We start from the raw sequence: 22,628 nt of genomic DNA, 5'->3' as shown, positions 1-22,628 counted from the left end.
GCAGTGGTACATGCCAGTGGCACTCTAGACTTCTCAACATTGATGGATGTGAAACAACTTGGAAAACCTTCATTGATGCCTATGAATGGGATAAAAAGCATGGTCTCCCTATCCATCACAAACTTACCTCTCAACATCTGCATCCAAACCAAGCAGAAAAAATGAGGAATCATCTCGCCGAGGAATGCCTCAACTCAGACATGCTGCATCTCATGCGACAGTTCAAGGAAAGTTTGGGGGACAGTACTCTTGCTGCATCCCGCTGTGATGGGCCCATCAAATTATTGGAACAGACTAGTCTTTTGATAAATGTCTTCCATGACAGACGTCCCATCGCAGACCTTCAGGATGAACGTCTACAACAGCTTTCCAGTGCTCTCCTCTTCTTCCTTAAGTGGGAAAAAGATACTTCAGATGTTAAGCATTTAATGTCACATGAGACTAGGGAGGACTTGAAATTCCTTCTTTATGGATTTCAGAGTTTATGTAGAATTGTTGTGAATGACATTAAGTACATACTTACACCAGGATTTGTGAACAGCGACATTATTGAAAACATCTTTTCTCAGCAAAGGGGACTCCATCATGGTGCCGGAAGCAATCCAAATTATCTACAATACTGTAGTGCTACAAACAGTATAACCCTATGTCAGAATTTGGTTTCCAAGAAATCCAATGCTGCAAGAAGGAAAGCAGGTTCCCATGGAGGATCAGCACTTCCACTGAAACAGCTTTGCAAAAATCTGAACATTAAAGAAAACCAAAAACAATCATAATAAATGTGTAAATAAATAAAATTAAGTTTAGTCTTGATCAACATTTGATTTCAAATTTTACTTTAAAAGTTGCAGTAAATTTATTGCATGATTTTACCTTACATTGAATGATCCTAATTACTAGATGAACCCTGACGATCCGACAGATTCAACTGAATATCTGGATTTGGCATCTTGTCACAATTCAAAATAGTGTTTCTTAGAATATCACACTGAACTTCCTTCTTGTCAGCTTGTTTAAGCTTAGTGTTGTAAAACTTTCCGAAGATTAACATTTCTTTCTTTTTAAAAATGTTCAACAAGCCAGAATTTTCAATCAAAGCTGCTTTAAGTTTTAAGTGATATGCTTCCCTGTTGGTAGCACCAAGTAAGTCGTGAATGGAAATGTTAGTATTTGCTGCTGAGGATTTTGCTTTTCCTTTAGTTAAAACTTTTTTTCTGTGCTCCATAGATTTCTTTTGTCCAACTTCTTCTAAAAGTTTCTTTCTATATTCAGATTCTGTCACTCTCAGGTAAGAATTCACAATGTCTTTAAATAAACAGGTAATTGCTGTTGCTCCATCAACTATGTCTGACAATATAAGAGAACAAGTGTCCAAGTCTGCATTCATGGTAAACAATCTAGTCTGTAGATTAGAAAATAGATTGGTCCATGAATTGAACAAATTTCTGTCTTCTACTATTGTTACCTGAATATGCTGCAAAACATTTTGTCCATGGTACTTAAGTTCATGTTCACTATACAACGGAATTCGAGTCTTTTCCAATTCTAAAAAGAATTGGAATGCTCCATCTGTAATATTTGTTAGACCACAAGACAGATTTTGTTTCCTCTTGACGTCAATTATACTTCGTGGAAATTTCGTGGAGCATTCAACATCTGCTTGTGAGACGATGATAGATTGAAGCACTTCCACCTTTACTTTCGCTTGCTGGTTCAAAATTTTCCCATAATTTCTAAGATCATTTCGCACCAAGTTAGTATTATGATACTTCAATTTCGCTACAGCACGGCCACCAACATAACGTATCTTGCCATGTGCAAAGTCAGATATAAATGTATCACAGGTTTTCATTGGCTGCTCTGGCTCTTGCTCTGTCTGTGACGTTACAATATTTTTTCGAATTGCTGTAGCAACACTTCCACAGAATAAGTCATTAACACTTCGACTTGAGAATAGAGATTTGCATAAAGAATTGTATTCTTTGGACTGCAGAAACGAATGATAGCTGGAATAAAATGAAGTCCAGTTTTTCACAGACTGTGAAGAACTGCAATGTTCACTCTTCATAGATTCAATCTTTTGAGTTAAAACTTGAACAAAGTCCAAAAACCGATCAAAGTGTATCTCAAAGTAAATAATATCGGAATTCAGTATTTTTTGATTATCTGATAGTGGATTCTGCACCCTTAATTCAGTCAGAAGATGTCTTGCTTTCTGATGATTCATTCCTTCTGGCCTTGAGTTCTCAGCCTGAAAGTTAAATACATTGTATGTCATGCCAATATGTCACAGATATCTGAATCAAATCAATACAAAACTGTATGAACAAAAACATGCTTTTTCTTAAGGATCTTTATATTTCTTTTATCATACACTGAGATTTTTATACCCGCACTTTCTAAAGAAAGTTCGGGTATATTGTTGTTACTCATGTCCGTCCGTCCGTCCGTCCGTCCGTCCGTCTGTCACACTTTTCTTCCTTGAACTCCTCTTACATTTTACACAGTAGCCTAATCATCTTTTGGGAGATGGTTGGTGGTGTCATGTAGATGTGCAGTAAGGTTTCGGAATTTTGATTTTGCCCCGGGGGGTCAAATGGGGGTCGAAAAATGACGTTTTTTATGCAAAAAGCCCCGTCTTCCCTGAACTCCTCTTACATTTTACACAGTAGCCTAATCATCTTTTGGGAGATGGTTGGTGGTGTCAGGTAGATGTGCAGTAAGGTTTCGGAATTTTGATTTTGCCCCGGGTTGTGAAATGGGGGTCGAAAAATGACGTTTTTTATGCAAAAAGCCCCGTCTTCCCTGAACTCCTCTTACATTTTACACAGTAGCCTAATCATCTTTTGGGAGATGGTTGGTGGTGTCATGTAGATGTGCAGTAATCATTACGAAATTTTGATTTTGCCCCGGCGGGTCAAATGGGGGTCGAAAAATGATGTTTTTTATGCAAAAAGCCCCGTCTTCCCTGAACTCCTCTTACATTTTACACAGTAGCCTAATCATCTTTTGGGAGATGGTTGGTGGTGTCATGTAGGTTTCAGAAGTTTGATTTTGCCCCGGGGGGTCATTTGGGTGTGGATATTTGACGTTTTTTATGCAAAAAGCCCCGTCTTCCCTGAACTCCTCTTACATTTTACACAGTAGCCTAATCATCTTTTGGGAGATGGTTGGTGGTGTCATGTAGATGTGCAGTAAGGTTACGGAATTTTGATTTTGCCCCGGCGGGTCAAATGGGGGTCTAAAAATGACGTTTTTTATGCAAAAAGCCCCGTCTTCCCTGAACTCCTCTTACATTTAACACAGTAGCCTAATCATCTTTTGGGAGATGGTTGGTGAGGTCCTGTAGATGTGCAGTAAGGTTTAGGAATTTTGATTTTGCCCCGGCGGGTCAAATGGGGGTCGAAAAATGACGTTTTTTATGCAAAAAGCCCCGTCTTCCCTGAACTCCTCTTACATTTTACACAGTAGCCTAATCATCTCTTGGGAGATGGTTGGTGGTGTCCTGTAGATCTGCAGTAAGGTTTCGGAATTTTGATTTTGCCCCGGGGGGTCAAATGGGGGTCGAAAAATGACGTTTTTTATGCAAAAAGCCCCGTCTTCCCTGAACTCCTCTTACATTTTACAAAGTAGCCTAATCATCTTTTGGGAGATGGTTGGTGGTGTCATGTAGATGTACAGTAAGGTTTTGGAATGTTGATTTTGCCCCGGGGGGAGTAATGGTGTCGAAAAATGATATTTTAAAAACTGAGGTCAAGGTCAAAGGAAAATTCAAGGTCAAAATATGTTGATGTATTAATAGCTCTTAGCAGTATGTATCAGCATATGATGTTTGATAAATATATCTTGAATTGTTTATTCAAAACTGGTCTAGACATTAATTTTAGAAAAGTGAGGTCAAGGTCACAGGACAGGTCAAGGTAAAAAAGAGTGAAGCATCGTAAAGCTTACATCAGTATGTATCATCATGTGAAGTTTCATTACACAACTTGAATGGTTTCTTTAAAATAAAGCTAAACACTAATTTAAAGAAAAGTTATGTGAATGTCAAAGGAAAGTCAAAGTCAAAGTCAAAAAATATTGCTGCAGTTGGATATTTACATCAGTATGCATCAACATATGAACTTTGATAAAAATATCTAGAAAGTTTCTTTGAGCCCGATGGAAAGACAGATGGAAGGGTGGAGGACGGACATGACAAAAACTATACATGTATTCCTAATCATGGTGTGGCATAAAAAACTTGAATCTACATTATATGAGCATGTTTCCATCTATCAAGATTATACAAGCAAATTCAAAGAATTGTGGTCCTCTGCTTTCTGTGTTTTAGTGAATGAGATACCATAATTTATGGCAGATTGTGTGTCAAATATGCACCCCTATCATATATCAATTTTTGAAAATTGGGTCAAAGGGGAAAAATCATAGCATGCTCTGAAACATTTTGTTGCAGGTAATGTACATGTCAAATATGAAAGTCCTATCTCTTTTGAATCAAAAGTTTTATACATGTATACAATATAATATTTTTGAAAAGTAGGTTAAACTTCTAGGTCAAGGTCACAGAGTCAAAAGTCATGATATATTTAGAAAAGTCTTTTCACATGTAATAAACATGTATAATTTGAATGCCCTTTCTTTTCTCTTTCAAAATGATCAATTTAAAATGTTATTTTTTGGAAAGTAGGTAAAACTTTAAGGTCAAGGTCTCACTTGGGTTAAAAAATCATAGTATATTTAGAAAGTTTTGTGGTAATGTGCATGTGAAATATGAAAGCACTATCTCTTATCATTCAAAAGTTATGACCAAGGTTAAATTTATTGTGACAGATGTACATACTAGCTGTCAATAAGATGGACAGACTGACAGACAAATGAGATTTAGTGTCCCCTCCCTTTCCCCAAAATGGGGGACAAGAATATGCCCTTGCTGTTCTTGAGAAGAAGATTTATGATGGAAAAAATCCCCTGCATATTTCTTAACGCAAATTAATATTGTGTTCTTATGTCATTTTGTTTGTTGTTAAACATCCCTCTCAGGAATTTTTCACTCATATGGAGACACCACCATTTGAAAAATAATGAGGACAAGTTAGATTTGAGGTCAACATTCATTTTAGGAGTTTTCAACCATTAAGACGTAAAGAAATATTAACTCGATCCTTCCCCTCACCCCTTCCCAGACCCCTGTTTGTTCATGTATGCAAAAAAAAAAATGTTTATACAAATAGTTTAATGTGGTCCATCTCTGAATGATTCTCATTCCTAATTCAAGGAAGATATGTTGACACAAATTCATGAATAAAATGTCAAGTAATCTTATCATTGATGCACTTTTATTTAATTTACTGCAGTCATATTGTGAACATTTCCAGCTCATTAGGAGAGTGGGGATGACCTCTAGGGGTTCATAACCTTTATACCATTAAATTTACATAACATAATAACACAATATTATGTATAGTCAAATGGAAAAAGTTTCCTACTATTTAGGAGTCACATGATCATTTGTCATTACAGGGACAGGGAAATGGATTGGGAGATCGCCCCCTCAACACCCCCCCCCCCTTTCCCCCGGAATTTGCAGGACTATAGATAGTTTTCGATAGGCCTGAATTTAGCGAAAGTTGCCTCCCGTTGGCCGCCATATTGGAGGTCGACTCAGTGATTTTCCCTCTTTGTCTTACCAAGTTTAAGAAAATATAGCAGAAATATTTGGTGGAAAATCTTTATCAAATAATTTTTTTTAAATAAAGGAGGCTTCCAAAAATTTATATACTTCAGAAAAATAATGATTTCTAATTCAAATTAGCAAATATAAAAATTTTAAATTGGTTGAACAATGAAGGAATAGGAGCATTTGGACCTCCAGTATGGCGGCCAATGGGAAGTAACTCTTGGTCAATCGAAAACTATCTATAATATGTAGTGGAGGAAATAAAAAATGACTTTGGATGCCCTAAGTGTCCCTCCACCCTAGAAAACAGACCAAACCATAACTTCTTTTTTTTCTTGCTTCTCAGGAAATTCTGGTCTGGAACCCCCCCCCCGTCCCTCCCAGAAAAAAAAATTCTGGATCTTGTAACTGAATGGAACGTTGATAACGGGGGATAACTCTTCAGAATGTGAAATTCTAGCCTGGTTCCCGAGGCCTTGCACAATCGGAAGGCCTCGGGAACCAGGCTAGTGAAATTCGTCTATTGTAGCATCGGATGACCTTTGATCCTTTAAACTTTAACCTAACCGTTTGCATTTCAGACTATTTTACCCAAATCTATACCAAAACTTGTACTTACCGATTGTTATTATTTAGGCCCTGTCATCTTCATGAAATATAATCCAGTTAAAACACAAAATGAAATAATTCCTACCGACATATATGCAAATATGCACACTAGTATCCTACTGCACGTGCAGTGAAATCTAAAATGATAATGCCAATGGTAAAACTAGTACTTAAGTTGGGTACGTGACGCAAGCCCAATGTGATGCAGGTGTTCAGATACATGTATAGGCCCTAGTGCAAGAACAAATTGAAAATTATCATTTACAAAAGATGTTTTATTTTAGCTTTGCAATCTAGGCCTATTTGTAAAAACAGACAAATAAGGTGTGTTTGTGTGTGCGTGTTGATGGGAGACGGGTGGGGGTTGACTATTAAATTGATTGTGTATATGGCAGCTTTTAAGAAGTTTCTGCCTAATCAAATATAAATAAACTTTGCACATATTGAAAAATTCATCAAAAACGCTTTACACTAATTTGAATAATATTATTTGTTGTTAATCAATATGAGAAAATAGATTTAAAAAGTTCCAATTATGTGCCAAAAATCCCCCCCCCCCTTTATCAAACCTAATTTACATCATTAATTTAATTCTGTAGTTTAATTTCCGACTGGTAATGAATTAAGAATATGAAATACCTATAAAATGGAGGCCCATGGGTCACATGGTCACTAGCTGCAAGTCTGTAGCGTTATGGTTTTATATATTAGTCTTTGACTGCAGATCCTGTAATGCAAAAAGGTGCAATTTACGGCGCAATATTTTTTGCGCACTTCTGGGGAGACTTTCTCCACTTTCCAGCATCGGTCAATTTACTACCTTTCACTCCCTAATTCTAGGCACATTATTTAATCAATCTGTATATTTTATCCATCTCCCAACCCTTTATAGTCGTCTCTACTCGAGATAAACTCGCTTGATTAAAATTATTTGTTAGATTGCTGAAAATTCACATCAAGCGAGTTTATTGCCTGTAGAGATTACTATAAATGGCTGGGAGGTGGACAAAATATACATATTGGCCAGAGAATGTGTCTAAAATTAGGGAGTGAAAGGTAGTTGATTGCCTAATGCAAGAAAGTGGAGAAATTCTGCCCAAAAGTGCTAAAAAAATATTGCGCGTAAATTGCACTTTTTTTGCATATGGGGATCTGTAGCGTTATGATCAAAGACAAATATATAAAACCAGATCTGCAGCTACATGGTCACCTGAGCATATTATGCTCAATTTGATGAATACATGTATTATGTAAATTATTGAATTATATTGACTATTCATTGGCGGATCCAGAGGGGGGGGGGGGTCCGGGGGCTGGAACCCCCCTTTATTTTTTGCCAAGTGGAGAGAGAGAGAGAGAGAGAGGATAAAAAGTTTTCTTAGATTATATATTTATAAGTCTTACTTATTTTTTGAATAGATAGATTCTCACACATTTAGTTTCCACCAATCACCTTCTCTATTATATTTTTTATGAGAGAATGGTTGCGAGGTTTAATTTGATATTAGATTCCCTCGATCTTTGGCTGTGTTGGCTAAATATGTACCGTTTTTATCATATCTTGATCAATTGAACGAACTAACAGGTAACTCTTTGTTTTAAAGCCCACCCACACCCCACCCCAAAAAGGTTTTTCAAATTCTTAAAGAAAATTCTTTATAATCTTCAACAGTGAAACGAATCCATTCAATTTTAAGGCTTCCGTAATTTTTGATTTTTTTTTTTTTTTTTTTTTGCTTTGTTTTTATTTTGTTCGGAATGGGGGTACGCTTTTTTTTGAAGGACATAAAACATAGATAGTATTTACCACAACCTTAGATCTTTCCATACAAGTCTGTGAATCTTTGCTTGAGAATATGTAGGGGGTTAGAGGGGCATAACCCTGGAACCCCCCCTTTCAAAAATTGCTGGATCCGCCCCTGCTTTTTCCTTGGTAAAGCCCAATATGAAGAAGTGTGCATTTAGAGGCAAACACCTTAGTGCGGGTATTACTGTCTCATGACAGCATCTAGTTTAACTTTCAAATAGTTATGCTACATGCCATTAATATGTACAAAGTTTAAAATATTCCTGTCATTCTAAATATTTCTTGTGATTGAGAAATATTCCAAGTGTTTGTCTCTGTTACTTATTATAAATTATATTTCAAAAGGTAGACATTGTTGTTTAGAAAATTAAGACAAATTCAAAAGCATGATGCGAACCCTTTCTAGCTCTTCTATCATATTCATGTCATCCTCCTCAAAGTCAGACTCATCTGAATTTTCTGCCACATATACATGTATGTCACCATGCTCACTGGTATCAAAGAAGTCTTCTTCAAATATGCCATCTTCGAACACCTAATAAAAATAAACACCTTGACAATAATGAATTGTTAACTTTTTAGTTTATAACAATATATCAGTTTTAAACTACATGTAAAAAACTGTTTAATACACTGTAAATGAATAATGCATTTACCGGTAGTTGATAGCATAAATAATTTTTCTTTACATAAGTAAAAGCATGCTTTATACAAATTCGTTATCAACATACTTTTTGGCAGCAAGATAGATCTCCTATGGCAACAACCCCCAAGGATGAACAGTAATCATTCACAGCCTGAGGGTGCTGTTTGCAGCACTTTGGATCGTAGTTCCTCACACAGAGCCCTCCACGGTCTGTAGAACGCCCAACTGCCACACCCATCTGACCTGCTTGGAAAATATTTTTGCAATCCACAACTACATTAGGTAAAGTTAGCCCTTGGGACTTATGAACAGTCATGGCAAAAGCCAGAGCAATAGGAAATTGTTTTCTTTGTGCTATTGTTGCACACTGTGCAGGGTCAAATACACTAAATGTAACCTTGTTTAGTTTAATTATTTTGTCTTCAAATTTCACAGTTGGACCATCGTCCTCTAACCTTAGCACAGTTCCCAGTAACCCATTAACTAGAGAGTCAGAGAGATTTCTAATCAGCATGACTGGGGCACCTTCTTTAAGTAAAAGAAGTTTATTTGCGATTATCTTTCTTAGATATTTCTGCTCCCCTTCTTCATCAGCACAGTAACTTGTTGGTTCTCCTGGCATTTTGTGCAGTTCTGTCATGTTGAAACAATCCACTTCAAAATTTGTACCAAATAGAAAACAGGGACTGCTTTTTGTCGAAGGTCTCTCTAAGGCAAGCATCAACTGGTTTGTTTGGTGACTTGGAACACCCCGCTCTAACTCATTGATGGCTAGGATCAAGTCCTCATCACTCTGACGAATTACTGTTTTAAGTGTTATGATGTGTGTGATCGTCTTTGTCCATACATCTGAAGTAAACGCATGATCTCCAGGATCCCTGTATAAGTCATTTGGGACGGGTGGTAATTGGAAGAAATCACCCACACACACAACCTATGAATAATTGGGAATTTTAAAAAAATATTTTAAGAACAGAATATTATTGTATATTTATCTTCTTTTCTGCAAAATGCCATGATTCTCACAAACTAGACTTGTATTACACATATTAAAATCATAGGCTATCTAGTGTTTTATGACAATAATCACCTTTTACCGGTATTTACATGTTTATTAGTTTGCCTATCATTTACCATTATCCTTTATAATATATGGAACCTATTTTCTAGGTTTAATCAACAGCAATATCTAAAGCTATGCAATTTTTAGTGCATTGATGATTCAAATTACTAACCTGCAATCCACCAAAATATAGGCTTGGTTCCTTAACTGACCTGCAGATGAATTCTAGCTAAATAAAGAAAATAGACGATTATATATAGTTGAGCGGGGAATAACTAAGATTTACAGTAAGATTGGAAAGAGCTATTGCTGCACTGCATCGTTCAATATACTTTGAAATCGATATGCATTTTACAAATAATGATATAAACAACCGCTTGGCAGTAAGTGAGTAACATACATGTACATGTACAGTAATCAGGCAATGGGCCTTATATAATCAGGTACAGTCCAAAGACTATTTCTACCTCTGTAGCTATTAATAGCTATGTAGGTATTTCAACAAATGAGATAACTCTAAGGAATGTGAAATTCGTCTATTAGGCCTACCTACTTTAGTATTTATATGTAAACAGTACCTCCTCAACATAAACAAATGAGCACTGAGTTTTACACGGATGTCGGTGCAAACATTCTCAGTATAAAACTAGATTATTCTAAGAGCTCTCTGAGTCTCATAAATTTTGTAAGGTTATCTAAGAGATAGATATGGCCTAGTATGTTTTTACTATCTCCCAGAAACCGGAAATACTGTCTGCTACGTAAAAACAAAATCGGAACGGGCCTATAACGTTAATATTTGTGATAGTTACCCATGGTAATGCTTATATAATTGCACTTTATAAGAAAATACACAGGGTAATATTTATGGCAACATTCTCATTTTCTCAAACAAAATTATACACACCTTCTCAAAAATTTTCCTACTGATCATAGATATTTCATCTATGACTAGCAAGTCGCATTTCTGAATTCTGCTCTTGGTTTCTTCACTGAGGATTTTTAATAAGTGCTGGTTTTCAAACCTTCCATCTCCTAGCCCTGCCCAGTGGTGAATAGTTGTGGCGCCTTGGAATTGTCGTGCCGCCAAACCCGTGCTAGCGGTTACGGATGCACGTTTGTCTTTAATTCTTTTAAGCATTTCCTTTATTAGATATGACTTTCCCGTCCCCGCCTGCCCCAAAATTACACAACTATGTCCACTTTCAATTAAATTCAATGCCCTCGACTGTTCTTTGGTAAGCATGGTGCTTTTCCCGCAAAGCTTCTATTCTGTTTCAATATGTTAACCAATCAGATTCATGCAGGGAATTCCCATTAACATAATGATGTAAACTTCCGGCCCCCTTTGGCGATTTTTCGCATATCTGAAGCAGTAGATAGAAAACGAGGAGAGATTTTAATTAATTGCAAACGAAATGTGCTGATTTGGTTGAATAGGTCGTAAGTATAGATGTTGAAGGACCTGCCGCTACACGGAGAGGATCGCAAAATTATCTTGTCATTCCGTTTCGAGCGAAAAATCGTGCTGATGTGGCTGGCCTAAAAAAATTCAAGATGGCGCCTTGGGTACCTTGTTTATTATAAGATAAGGGTATAATTTTTTTTATTAAAAGAAAAATAAGTAACGTCAGGTGCCTGTGGGTAGTGGCACTATATTGATTATTGCTGAATATTACTGATTAGTCGAAATGCATTTTTGTTCCCCTACTCTGTCTGTGGGTATTAAGTAACCAAACTAAACATGCTAAGTGTATAGTTATGATGTCTTTTTCAAAATTGTGAATGCCATGGTGTCTAGTTTAAAACATGAACCAATGTCAATCATTGTAAAGTTGTTGCATGATGCTCAGGTGACCTATAAGGCCCATGGGCCTCTTGTTTTTCATTTATTCACAAGATAATTTTGCCCTGCGGAGACCAGCATGGCAGGAACACGGTTATCCAGGTCATTCTTCAGACTGGGGAGCCTCTAAGGCAGTAGATGGGAAGTATTCTAACCGCTCAGTATGGGGAAACCAATGCACATTATCGGCAAACGATCAAGTGAGGGCAAAATGGTATGTAGATCTAGGGAGGATAGTCAGCATCAGTCACATCCACATCTACTACAGGACTGGTAATAAACCTAGTAAGTGTGATACATGTACTTGTTAGCTATTGTTACTTGAGAATCGGACATAATGTTGGTTTTTCTTTATGTTTAGGGGGCTTTTTTTCTTTAGCGTAAGAAAAAAAATGCAAAGGTTCATTTTATTCAAAGTTGGTAACAATAATGCTGCGCTTTTTTTTTCTTGAAATTGTAATTTGTATTTTAAATAACGTTCTATTTTAATGGCATGCCAAAATTGATGCGACTTTTCCTTGACATCATAGTTGTTTACAAGAAAGAAGCAATAGCATTCTTATCGAACATTTCAATCTATATAGGCCCTGGTGCATTCTACAGTCGATTTGCTGGTTTTTTCGTCTACATTTCAAATGATACTTCCAAAGACAACGGTATTGAATGTTTTCATGAAATACAGAAAAATAACGGTACACCCACAGAAAACCAAACTATAAGTTGTCCATTTGACGGACGTTATGTGATATACTACAACGAGAGGAGAGCTGGCTATCACTATCCAGACTACTACTCCGCATTTGCTTTTAATGAATTGTGTGAATTTGAAGTTTATGGTGAGTTTTGCATTTTCTGTTTCTGTTATACATGTAGATATACAACATGGATGTTTATAAAAGAAATAAACAATGATAACAGTGATATTATCTTTTTGGAACAGGATGTCCTAATTCTACATACTATGGAAAATATTGCGAACAATCGTGTTCGGACAGTTGCCTTGGACAGAGGTGTAATTTCTTAACAGGGAACTGTCTCATGGGATGTTCAAGTGGATATGAGGGGCCTCAATGTAGACAGAGTAAGTGGTGAATTAATATGCAGGTTTATTTTTGTGTAGGTAATAAATATATTACGTTTTAAGCAAAAACAGATGCAAAACTCTAGTGAAAGTTAGTACAAGTTATTTACTAATTTATTTGTTAACAATTTTTATTAGAACCTTTCCGAAATAAATGTAATGAAATATATGACACAGAGAGGAAATATATACATGTGTACATTGTGTTTGTCTATTTCTTTTAACTTTCTGCATCGCATGTATTTGTTCTGATAAGTTGTGTTATACATGTATACATTGTACACCATAGTAAATAACTAACTCAGAGAGCGATATTTTTTTTCTTCTTAAACGCGGATCTTATATGTACAATACAATTAATCATTCTATAATTATCAAAAAGAATGTGACGGTGGAATGTTTGGAGCAACCTGCAGTCAAAAATGTGGTCATTGTTATGGTAATACACAGTGTCATCATATCAACGGCACATGTCAAGCAGGATGTTCTGCCGGATATGTTGGATCTCTTTGCAACAATAGTAAGAAAAACTATATCGTCAACGTCTAATAAAGATCAGTGTCAAGTTTTTTCTCAATCACGTAAATATTGTGTTAATGGCATTGCATGAAACGCCAACTAAAATGGTAAACACATTTGGCATATTTGATTTTCTGGGAATAGACATTGACAGTTGACATACAGATGTATAGAAAAAAACAAAAATCATTCCAATTAGCTTTTTATATGAGATTTACTAAATACTGGATACTTTTTGGTAGAATGTGTGGGTGGAACCTACGGATTGATGTGTAACAAAACTTGTAAACTCTGTTCTGATGGATCAAAATGTCACCATGTGAATGGTTCATGCGTGAATGAATGTTCTTCAGGATATAAAAGTCCTTTCTGTATCACAGGTAACTGATTGACAGCGTTTTCAGATACATATATTTTGTTGCATTATCACACCAACTAATGATTTCATTCCTCTTTTAAGAATAAAGAGTGAATACATGAACGTATGATTATTTTTCTTGCATTTATCAAAAGTACTTATATATACGTGTTTACTCATTAATAATTTTTTAGACGTGCTTAGGATTTGATCATAAAAATATCATATATTTTAAGAATGTGACAGTGGATTGTTTGGCGATGGTTGCAGGCAGACTTGCGGTCATTGTGTTGGTAACGTAGCGTGTCATCATATCAATGGTTCCTGTCTACAAGGATGTTCTGCCGGATACGAGGGTCCTGTTTGTAAGAAAAGTAAGAACTAGGAATATTTGGTACACTTGCTTAAAATATAAACATTGGACCAACTTTAAAATAATGTATGCTTAGCCTCTCTAGACTTGATGGTAAAATATTTCGTCGTTAGGTGGGGGAAAATCTTTTTTCCAGAACATATTTGTTGACGGAATATGATACAATGTACATATATAAAAAAAGAACATGAAAAGTTAATCCATTTTTAGTCATCGATGTGGATTGAAATATGTTTACTTAAGTTTGAAATGATGCAAATAAAGCAGACAGAATATTTTTTTTAATTGAATTTTTTTTTATGATGTTTGAATTGATGTGATTTATATATCTCCTTTCTTTAATATACTTATTTATTAATAACTTCACTTGATGAAATGAAAAAAAGGGCTTTCTGTTGAAAGTGTGCCATATTTCAACCGAGTTAAATGTCTTGATTAAACACCTTCAAGTTGTTTTAACCTCCAGGTATATATTTAAAATTAATTTTTGTTACCTTGTCCAATTATTAACTATTTCAGCTTCAAATTTGCGTTTAAGAGTAAAAAAGACTCCCCTACATATCTTAATGTTTTTGATTTTTCCTGAGCCAGGAAAGGACAAGTTTACATTTAAAAAAATACATGATTTGTATTGTTTTTATTTACAGAATGTGACGGTGGGAGATATGGTTTGAACTGTGCCAAGAGCTGTGGTCACTGTCGTGACGGCTCACAGTGTCATCATATCAATGGAACGTGCTTGACAGGCTGTTCTCCCGGATACAACGGATTACTCTGCATTAGTGGTTATTTATATTAATTAAACTTTATTTCTTATTAAAAACGAAAATCAGCCATGAGCACTTTATACACTATAACATGTTCCAAAGCAAATCAAAAGTAAAATGTCAATATTATTTGAATTTTAATGTTCTTTCTGTACCTAAATCCTGCAAAGATGAATAATTGAATATGTATCTAAAAGTAGCAACACACAAAGCCCTACAAAACTACTCTATACTTAATATATATTATACACAGCGAAAGAAATCAAGAGATCTAAAATGTAATTTTATAATGAATTTCCTGATTTATATTACTTAGAATGTAATGGTGGGACCTATGGTAATAACTGCAGCCAAAGCTGTGGAAATTGTCTACAGGGTACACAGTGCCACCATGTTAATGGTACCTGTTTACAAGGGTGTTCAACTGGATACAAAGGATTGGTTTGTACACAGCGTAAGAAACCTTTTTCATGCTTTAAATTTAGATTCTTTTATTTTTCTTTATTCTTTTCAACTCTTAGCAGATTACCTTATTTCGTTTCCTTTTTGAAATGTTGATTTTTTATTTACGACTATATGATCAAAGAATAGGGATCATATCATATCGTGCCTGACAGGATGTTCTCCCGGATACAACGGATTACTCTGCATTAGTGGTGATTTATATTAATTAAACTTTATTTTGTCTAATTAAACGCTCAGAGCAGGCATGATCAATGAACAACAAGATCAAAAGTAAATCAAGAGTAAAATGTCAACGTCATCGTGTATTTTGTTCATTAAAAAAGTCAACAGTAATTTAAATGCATTTTTTTGTATTATGTTTTTAAATAATTCCTGCAAAGATAAACCCTAAAGTAGTAATTTTACAAACTATTTTTAAAGAACTTACATGTTTCTTAAAATCTGCCAGTATTAAACTTCAAATTCAGCCCTTTAAAAATACTCTATACTTATTATATTAAACACAGGTAAAAAATATCAAAAGATCTTATATGATTTCTTATTATTACTTAATTTGTTTAACTTCAGGGCCGTAACTATCTTGAGCGGGACGTAAAATTATAAACAATATTACAACACGCAAGGGACGATGAGGACCTACTCTAAGTAACTAAGATCATTACGGGTCCCCATTCAGTCGCCTTTTACGACACACACTCCCCATTCAGTCGCCCCTTATTACGACACACAGTCTTCATTCAGTCGCCTTTTACTGTTTTACTGCAGTCAAACAGTAAAAAAGTGGTAAGCATTCTCAAAATCAAGGAAATGGTCCAAAATTGAGCCGTTTGAAGCATTTTTTTGGGGGGGGGGAAGCTTCGCCCCCCGCACCCCCGATCTTTGGGGGCCTCAATCGGCGGCGCCCAAACCCCCGCCTCCTCTATCTTTTATCCCTACTTACGGCCCTGAAAGGCGTACATACCAGTAATGTAATATTTAAAAAAAAACTTAATCATACTTTATTTATATGCATCATTTAAACATACATCAATACAAAAAATAAAGGCCTTTAATTGTTCGTTATTTGAGGAGCTCGTGCTGCAGATACATGTATATCAGAATAAGTTTAAATTATATGCTTACAACTGCACCATTAATTCATATTTTTAAATTCATAGAAAGTATTGTTTAATTGTTCATCAATATATATTTTCAGACAAACACTTTGATAGAGAAAGAAGGAAACTTATAGGTGAGGGCTATGAAAACTTAATGAATTTATCTTATACTAATATTTCTTGCAATATTTTGAAATTTTGATGCAAATTTCCTTAAACAGTGGTGTACTGAAAAAAGGAACAATTTCTTTTAATTGTAACAGTTACTGAGGAAGGAAAAAGCGCACAAACTGTTTGAAACTACAGTTTGTTGCGAGGCGATAATGTTTAAAAGGAATAACAATTTATTATATATATTTCATGAAGAAAATTTTATTGTTCCAACTAAATAAAAAATTGACATAGGTTTGAATATTGAGTATGTTGAGTTTTGTGCATCAAACAATCTGTACATTTTATTCACCTCTCAACCCTTTAGATCTCTACAGTGAATTTTCAGCAATCCAACAAATAATTCTATTCACACAAGTAAGGCTAAGGTTAACGAATATGTCAAGAATATGGGAGTGAACGGTAGTTGATTGCCCTATGCTGGAAAGTGGAGAAATTCTCCCCAAAAGTGCGCAGAAAAACCTGCGCCGTAAATTACACATTATTTGAATTAAGGGATCTGTAACGTTATTGTGAACCACAAATAACTTCAGTTCAGAAGCTAAAATAAGAGAAGGTTTGGGTAAATACGTTAACCCTATGAAACCAATTATATCATTAAAAGTCAAGTTTTCACAAATACAATGACCTCTCAAGGAAAATAAAATATTGCCTACTTTAATGTTGATTTACGTTCTTCATACTAACATTTGAGCCAAGTTTTTTACAATAAATTGTCAACGGATTTTCTTTTTCTCCATAATTTTTTTATTTCATAAAATTTGTTTGCATGAACAGCTCCCCAAGATGGGCGTGCATAAGACATGGAACCAAAACGTATTGAGTTTTTGGTTATGAACAAATTGGTCTAAAATAACTAATAGCTTGTAAAAGTTTTTTTTGGTTCGGCTCAATTGAGCTTTTCTGATCACATTTTGTCCGGCGTCCGTATGTCCGTCTATCTGTAGACTTTTCACATTTTCGACTTCTTCTTAAGCCAAAAATGCTGATATATATGTGTTCTCTTGTTTCTCTGGTTTTAACATAATAAAGTCTTTGGTAAATATTGTTTTGAAAACATTAATCAATACAGTTGCAAATAACTCAACAATATTTTTTTTTCTTTTTTCTATTCTATTTTGATAGAACATCGGCATTATCACATAACATGACAACCATCACGATATCGTCTTTTTAGGTCACCTGAGTAAACTCAGGTGACCTATTGCTATCTGTTTTCGTCCGTCGTCGTGCGTCGTGCGTCGTCCGTCGTCCGTCGTGCGTTAACATTTGAACATTTTCAGCTTCTTCTCAGCAACCACTGAACCAATTTCAACCAAATTTGGCACAAAGCATCTATGGGTAAAGGGGAACAAAAATTTTGAATTTCATGATCCTTGCCCCCCTGGGGCCTTGGGGGTGGGGCCAAAACCACTAAAATTAATGCAATCTTTAAAAATCTTCTTCTTTACTCCTGGACATCAAGCAGTCAAACTGTTTGCATGATTGTAATCAGCAATGAGTCCTCTACCAAAATTGTGAAATTCATGGCCCTGGGGTCAGGGGTTCTAGTGCTAGGGCGGGGCTAAATAAGTAGGTAGTGAAAATGCATTATTTCTTTGAAAATCTTATTCTCTGCTCCTGGGTATTAAATAAACCAACTAAGTACATATTTATGATGAGCAAGAGTGCCTTTACCAAAATTGTGAATTTTATGGCCCCAGGGTCAGGGGTTCTGGTGTTAGGGTGGGGCTCTATTGATTATATACAGTGAAAATACATGATTTATTTGAAAATCTACTTCTCTGCTCCTGGGTATTAAATAAACTAACTAAGTACATAGTTATGATGAGCAAGAGTGCCTCTACCAAAATTGTGAATTTTATGGCCCCAGGGTCAGGGGTTCTTGTTTTGGGGGGGGGGGGGGCTCTAATGATTGTATAGTGAAATGCATGAATTCTTTGAACATCTAATCCTTTGCTCCTGGTTAATATACAATACTAATGATCTAATTACATATTTAAGACCAGGATTTATTTTATTTGCAGTTTTACAAACCCTGCGCTCAAGGTTTTGAATTTTCAGAAAAAAATATTTTTTTTCTTTCCGATGTCAAATTTGAGTCGGGATCGAGATTTCAAATTTACGAACTCGCACTTCCGGTTTTATAGATGAAACGCCACAAACGGCGGGTAAATAAAGCCAGATGTTCTGAGAAGATAGCTTGGTTTAGTGTAAAATTCTTTGATACGAATGCCATTCAAAACGTTTCACCCATTCAAAGGACAAATAAAATGCTGACGACTTTGTTGCACAATGACATGCTGGTGAGTTAATTATGTATTCGTTTCAGAAGTATCTGTGTAAATTATTTTCCTCCCCCAGGTTTTAAACTGCCCGTGGTAGCAATTGCATATTGCCAGCGACATTGTTATTTTCACAATGTCTACACATACACTAACATATATTATAAAAATAGATATATTGAAAGACTTTATGATTTCGGCTCTACTGGTCAGTTGCCAGAAGGTTACTAAACATAGAATTTTCTTTGAAGTTCCGGCTGTAAACAATTTTTCAAAACGCTACTCCTCCTACAGTTTTGGTCTGATTTCAATATTACTTGGCACACAAGTAGACTACACTAAGATACATAAAATAGTGCACCGGTTTTTGATTTCGGTGAACGGTGTTGCCATGGTTACTAAAAATAGAATTTTCTTTGAAATTCCTTTAAAACGCTACTCCTCCTACAGTTTTGATTTGACTTCAATCTTACTTGGCACACAAGTAGACTACACTAAGATACATTAAATAGTGCATCGGTTTATGATTTCGGTGAACGGTGTTGCCATGGTTACTAAACATAGAATTTTCTTTGAAGTTCCTTTAAAATGCTACTCCTCCTACAGTTTTGGTCTGATTTCAATATTACTTGGCACACAAGTAGACTACACTAAGATACATAAAATAGTGCATCGGTTTAACTTTTGAATGGTAGGTACTAGGACTTTCGTATTTCACATATGTAGCAAGACCTTTTATTGGATACCAACAACTTTGACCGTTTGACCTTGACCTTGGAGTTTTCCGTACTTATGAGAAAACTTTAACCTTGACCATAACTATTGATTGGTAAAGGCTAGGGCTTTCGTACTTCATGTATATAATTCTTGTGAAAGACCTTTCATTGAATATGTATAACTTTGCCCCCTTGGACCTTGACCTTGGAATTTGACCTACTTTTCAAAAACTTTGACCTTGGCCACAACTTTTGAACAGTAGATACCAGGACTTTCATATTTCATATATGTATTCTTCGTGGCAAGACCTTTCATTTGATACCAACAACCTTGACCTTTTGACCTTGACCTTGGAGATTTTTTGTACTTATGAGAAAACTTTAACCTTGACCATAACTTTTAAATGGTAAGGGCTAGGGCTTTAATACTTCACATATGTAATCCTTTCGAGAAGACTTTTCAATGGATATCAAGAACATTAACCCTTTGACCTTAGCCTTGGAGTTTAGTGCTATTTTCTAAATAGATGACTTATGAAAGGGCGTTCATATTAGACACAAAATGTCATAAAAAATGACATCTCAACCCCCAAAAAGACACCGAAAGCAGGGGACCACAATTCTTTGAATTTGCTTGTCAGTATATAAGTAGAGCCGCTTTGATGGTTTCCCTGATCCTGGGGCCTTGAAATTCACAATTCTGGGTAAAGGACCCTTGTTCATCATAACTATATAGGTTGTTCATCTGCCTAATACCCAGAATCAGAGAAGAAGATTTTCAAAGAATTAATGCATTTTCACTATATAATCAATAGAGCCCCGCCCTTACACCAGAACTCCTCACCCTGAGGCCATAAAATTTACAATTTTAGAAGCGGCACTCTTGCTCATCATAACTATGTACTTAGTTAGTTTATTTCATACCCAGAAGCAGAGAAGAAGATTTTCAAAAAATTAATGCATTTTCACTATGTAATCAATAGAGCCCCGCCCTAACACCGGAACCCCTGACACTGGGCCCATAAAATTCACAATTTTAGAAGAGGCACTCTGCCTCATCATAACTATGTACTTAGTGAGTTTATTTAATACCCAGAAGCAGAGAAGAAGATTTTCAAAGAATTCATGCATTTTCACTACATAATAATAGAGCCCCGACCTAACACCAGAACCCCTCATCCTGGGACCATAAAATTCAAAATTTTAGAAGAGGCACTCTTGCTCATCATAACTATGTACTAAGTTAGTTTATTTAAAACTCAGGAGCAGAGAAGAAGATTTTCAAAGAATTAAATCATTTTTTTTCACTATATAATCAATAGAGCCCAACCCTAACACCAGAACCCCTCACCTTGGGGCCAAAAAATTCACAATTTTGATAGAGGCATTCTTGCTCATCATAAAGTATGTACTTAGTTTATTTGATACCCAAGAGCAGAGAAGAAGATTTTCAAAGAATTAATGCATTTTCACTATATGATCAATAGAGCCCGCCCTAGCACTAGAACCCCTGACCCTGGGGCCATGAATTTCACAATTTTGGTAGAGAACTCAATGTTGATAACAATCAAGAAAACAGTTTGACTGCTTGATGTCCAGGAGTAAAGAAGAAGATTTTAAAAGATTGCACTAATTTTAGTGGTTTTGGCCCCACCCCCAGGCCCAAGGGGGGCAGGGACCATGAAATTCCCAATTTTTGTTTCCCTTCACATATAGATGCTATATGCCAAAATTGGTTGAAATCGTTCAGTGGTTTCAGAGAAGAAGCTGAAAATGTTCAAATGTTAACACACGATGAATGACGAAGGACAAAAATGGATAGCAATAAAGTTAAAAAATCAAAATACCTGCTTTCCGTTGACATGTTGAATTTTTGGCACACCACGAGCATTCCACCTGATAGAATCGCCGCCGCGGAGATGTAGATGTCAACTTGACACCACGACCTTGTGACAAACAAGCCTGACAGGTTTTCAGAAGGGAACAAATATGGTGGCAATGAAATGGTGTGGCAGACATTTTACCATTGTGACACATCTGGAATTATTTAAGAAGCAAGATATAGGTCAAAAAGAAGAAGGATAAAATATAATTTGAAAGAATTATCTAGTCCTGAATATTCTATAAGACTGAACAAAGAAACCAGGCAAAAGCATAGGACTGTCCTATGGAAATGGTAATATCCATACCTCTGGTCTGTTTCTGTGGACGCAGCCTGTATCTTTAATGTCTGTTCTGTTTTTACAAATCATACACTCTAAATCATAGTAACAGTCGTAAGATGTGGGTGGGTAATCGATCATACAGTAATCCTTGTCAAGGCTCTCCTCCGACTGAAAAACAAAAGAATTCCTTTAGAACTTTCAATTCCTATGATATACATTATGAATTATATAAAAGTATATAAAAGTACATGTCTGATATCAAAAATACGAAATATTTAATGATTCTTGGACAAAACAGTTAAATACAGGTAAAATATAAACTGATATGAGGGTCATACAACTGGTCCATGGGCCATAATGCTCACCTTTTATATTACCCTGGTACTGTTATACATGTACGGTACATAAAGATTTTACAATATCTGTTCATATACTAAGAATTCAGCTTGAACTTATTGGAATGAACTTGGGTCAAGACACCTTTGGATCATAAGAGACCCTATACCAAAGTGATGGCCCTGACAAAAATGTTATAATTATTTCTTGAACCTGCTGAAATGATGTTGGATCAAGTTCATGACACACTTGGATCACAGACAATTTTTGTACCAAGTATGAGCTTTCATTTTTTCTCCACAGTTCATAACAAAGTAATTGACTGGACAAGGTTGCAAGGACAGATTTATGGATTGACAGATTAACAGACAGACAAGGTGATTCCCTTAAATCCCACAAAATATTTGTTTGCGTTACTTGACATGGGGTGGGGGAGATTTAAAAAAAAACAATTCATATTAGTTATCCACTTAACTTTCTGAAATCTCTTTGAAAGTGAAACTGAAGGAGGGGGGGGGGGGGGTAAAGGGGTAAATTTACTAAGTTTATGGATTGTATAATCAAGATTGAAGCAGTTATGTAGTTAGCACACTCTGCAGCTATTTTACAATTTTCAGCTAAAAACCTGTTAAGAAGGAAAGAGG

The 22,628-nt window shown here is 35.6% G+C and overlaps 2 protein-coding genes and 1 long non-coding RNA gene across 3 annotated transcripts; 2 read left to right on the top strand and 1 right to left on the bottom strand.

The window, feature by feature from the left end:
• Positions 1–889: 889 nt before the first annotated feature.
• Positions 890–11,051, bottom strand: LOC134246800 (uncharacterized). The gene is made up of 5 exons (XM_062729154.1): positions 10,713–11,051; positions 9,978–10,034; positions 8,828–9,676; positions 8,471–8,631; positions 890–2,237 (listed from the first exon to the last, which is right to left on the bottom strand). Exons 1-5 carry the CDS (start codon positions 11,049–11,051, stop codon positions 890–892), a joined length of 2,754 nt encoding a protein of 917 aa, XP_062585138.1.
• Positions 11,052–11,765: 714 nt separating this feature from the next.
• LOC134246802 (uncharacterized) lies at positions 11,766–12,717 on the top strand. The gene is made up of 3 exons (XR_009987721.1): positions 11,766–11,936; positions 12,236–12,487; positions 12,679–12,717. It is a non-coding gene; the product is annotated as an uncharacterized LOC134246802 (long non-coding RNA).
• A 411-nt stretch (positions 12,718–13,128) lies between these two features.
• LOC134246799 (multiple epidermal growth factor-like domains protein 10) lies at positions 13,129–14,781 on the top strand. Its single transcript, XM_062729153.1, has 4 exons — positions 13,129–13,252; positions 13,494–13,631; positions 13,846–13,983; positions 14,630–14,781. The coding sequence occupies exons 1-4, from the start codon at positions 13,129–13,131 to the stop codon at positions 14,779–14,781; spliced, it is 552 nt and encodes a 183-aa protein (XP_062585137.1).
• Positions 14,782–22,628: the final 7,847 nt, after the last annotated feature.

The sequence above is a fragment of the Saccostrea cucullata genome, unplaced genomic scaffold (assembly GCF_032062105.1).
Source record: "Saccostrea cucullata isolate Sc308-1 unplaced genomic scaffold, CSIRO_AGI_Scuc_v1 ctg5491, whole genome shotgun sequence".
NCBI classification, from domain to species: domain Eukaryota; kingdom Metazoa; phylum Mollusca; class Bivalvia; order Ostreida; family Ostreidae; genus Saccostrea; species Saccostrea cuccullata.
Note: the sequence above shows the minus strand (reverse complement) of the source record. Positions and strands in the feature narration are given on the sequence as shown.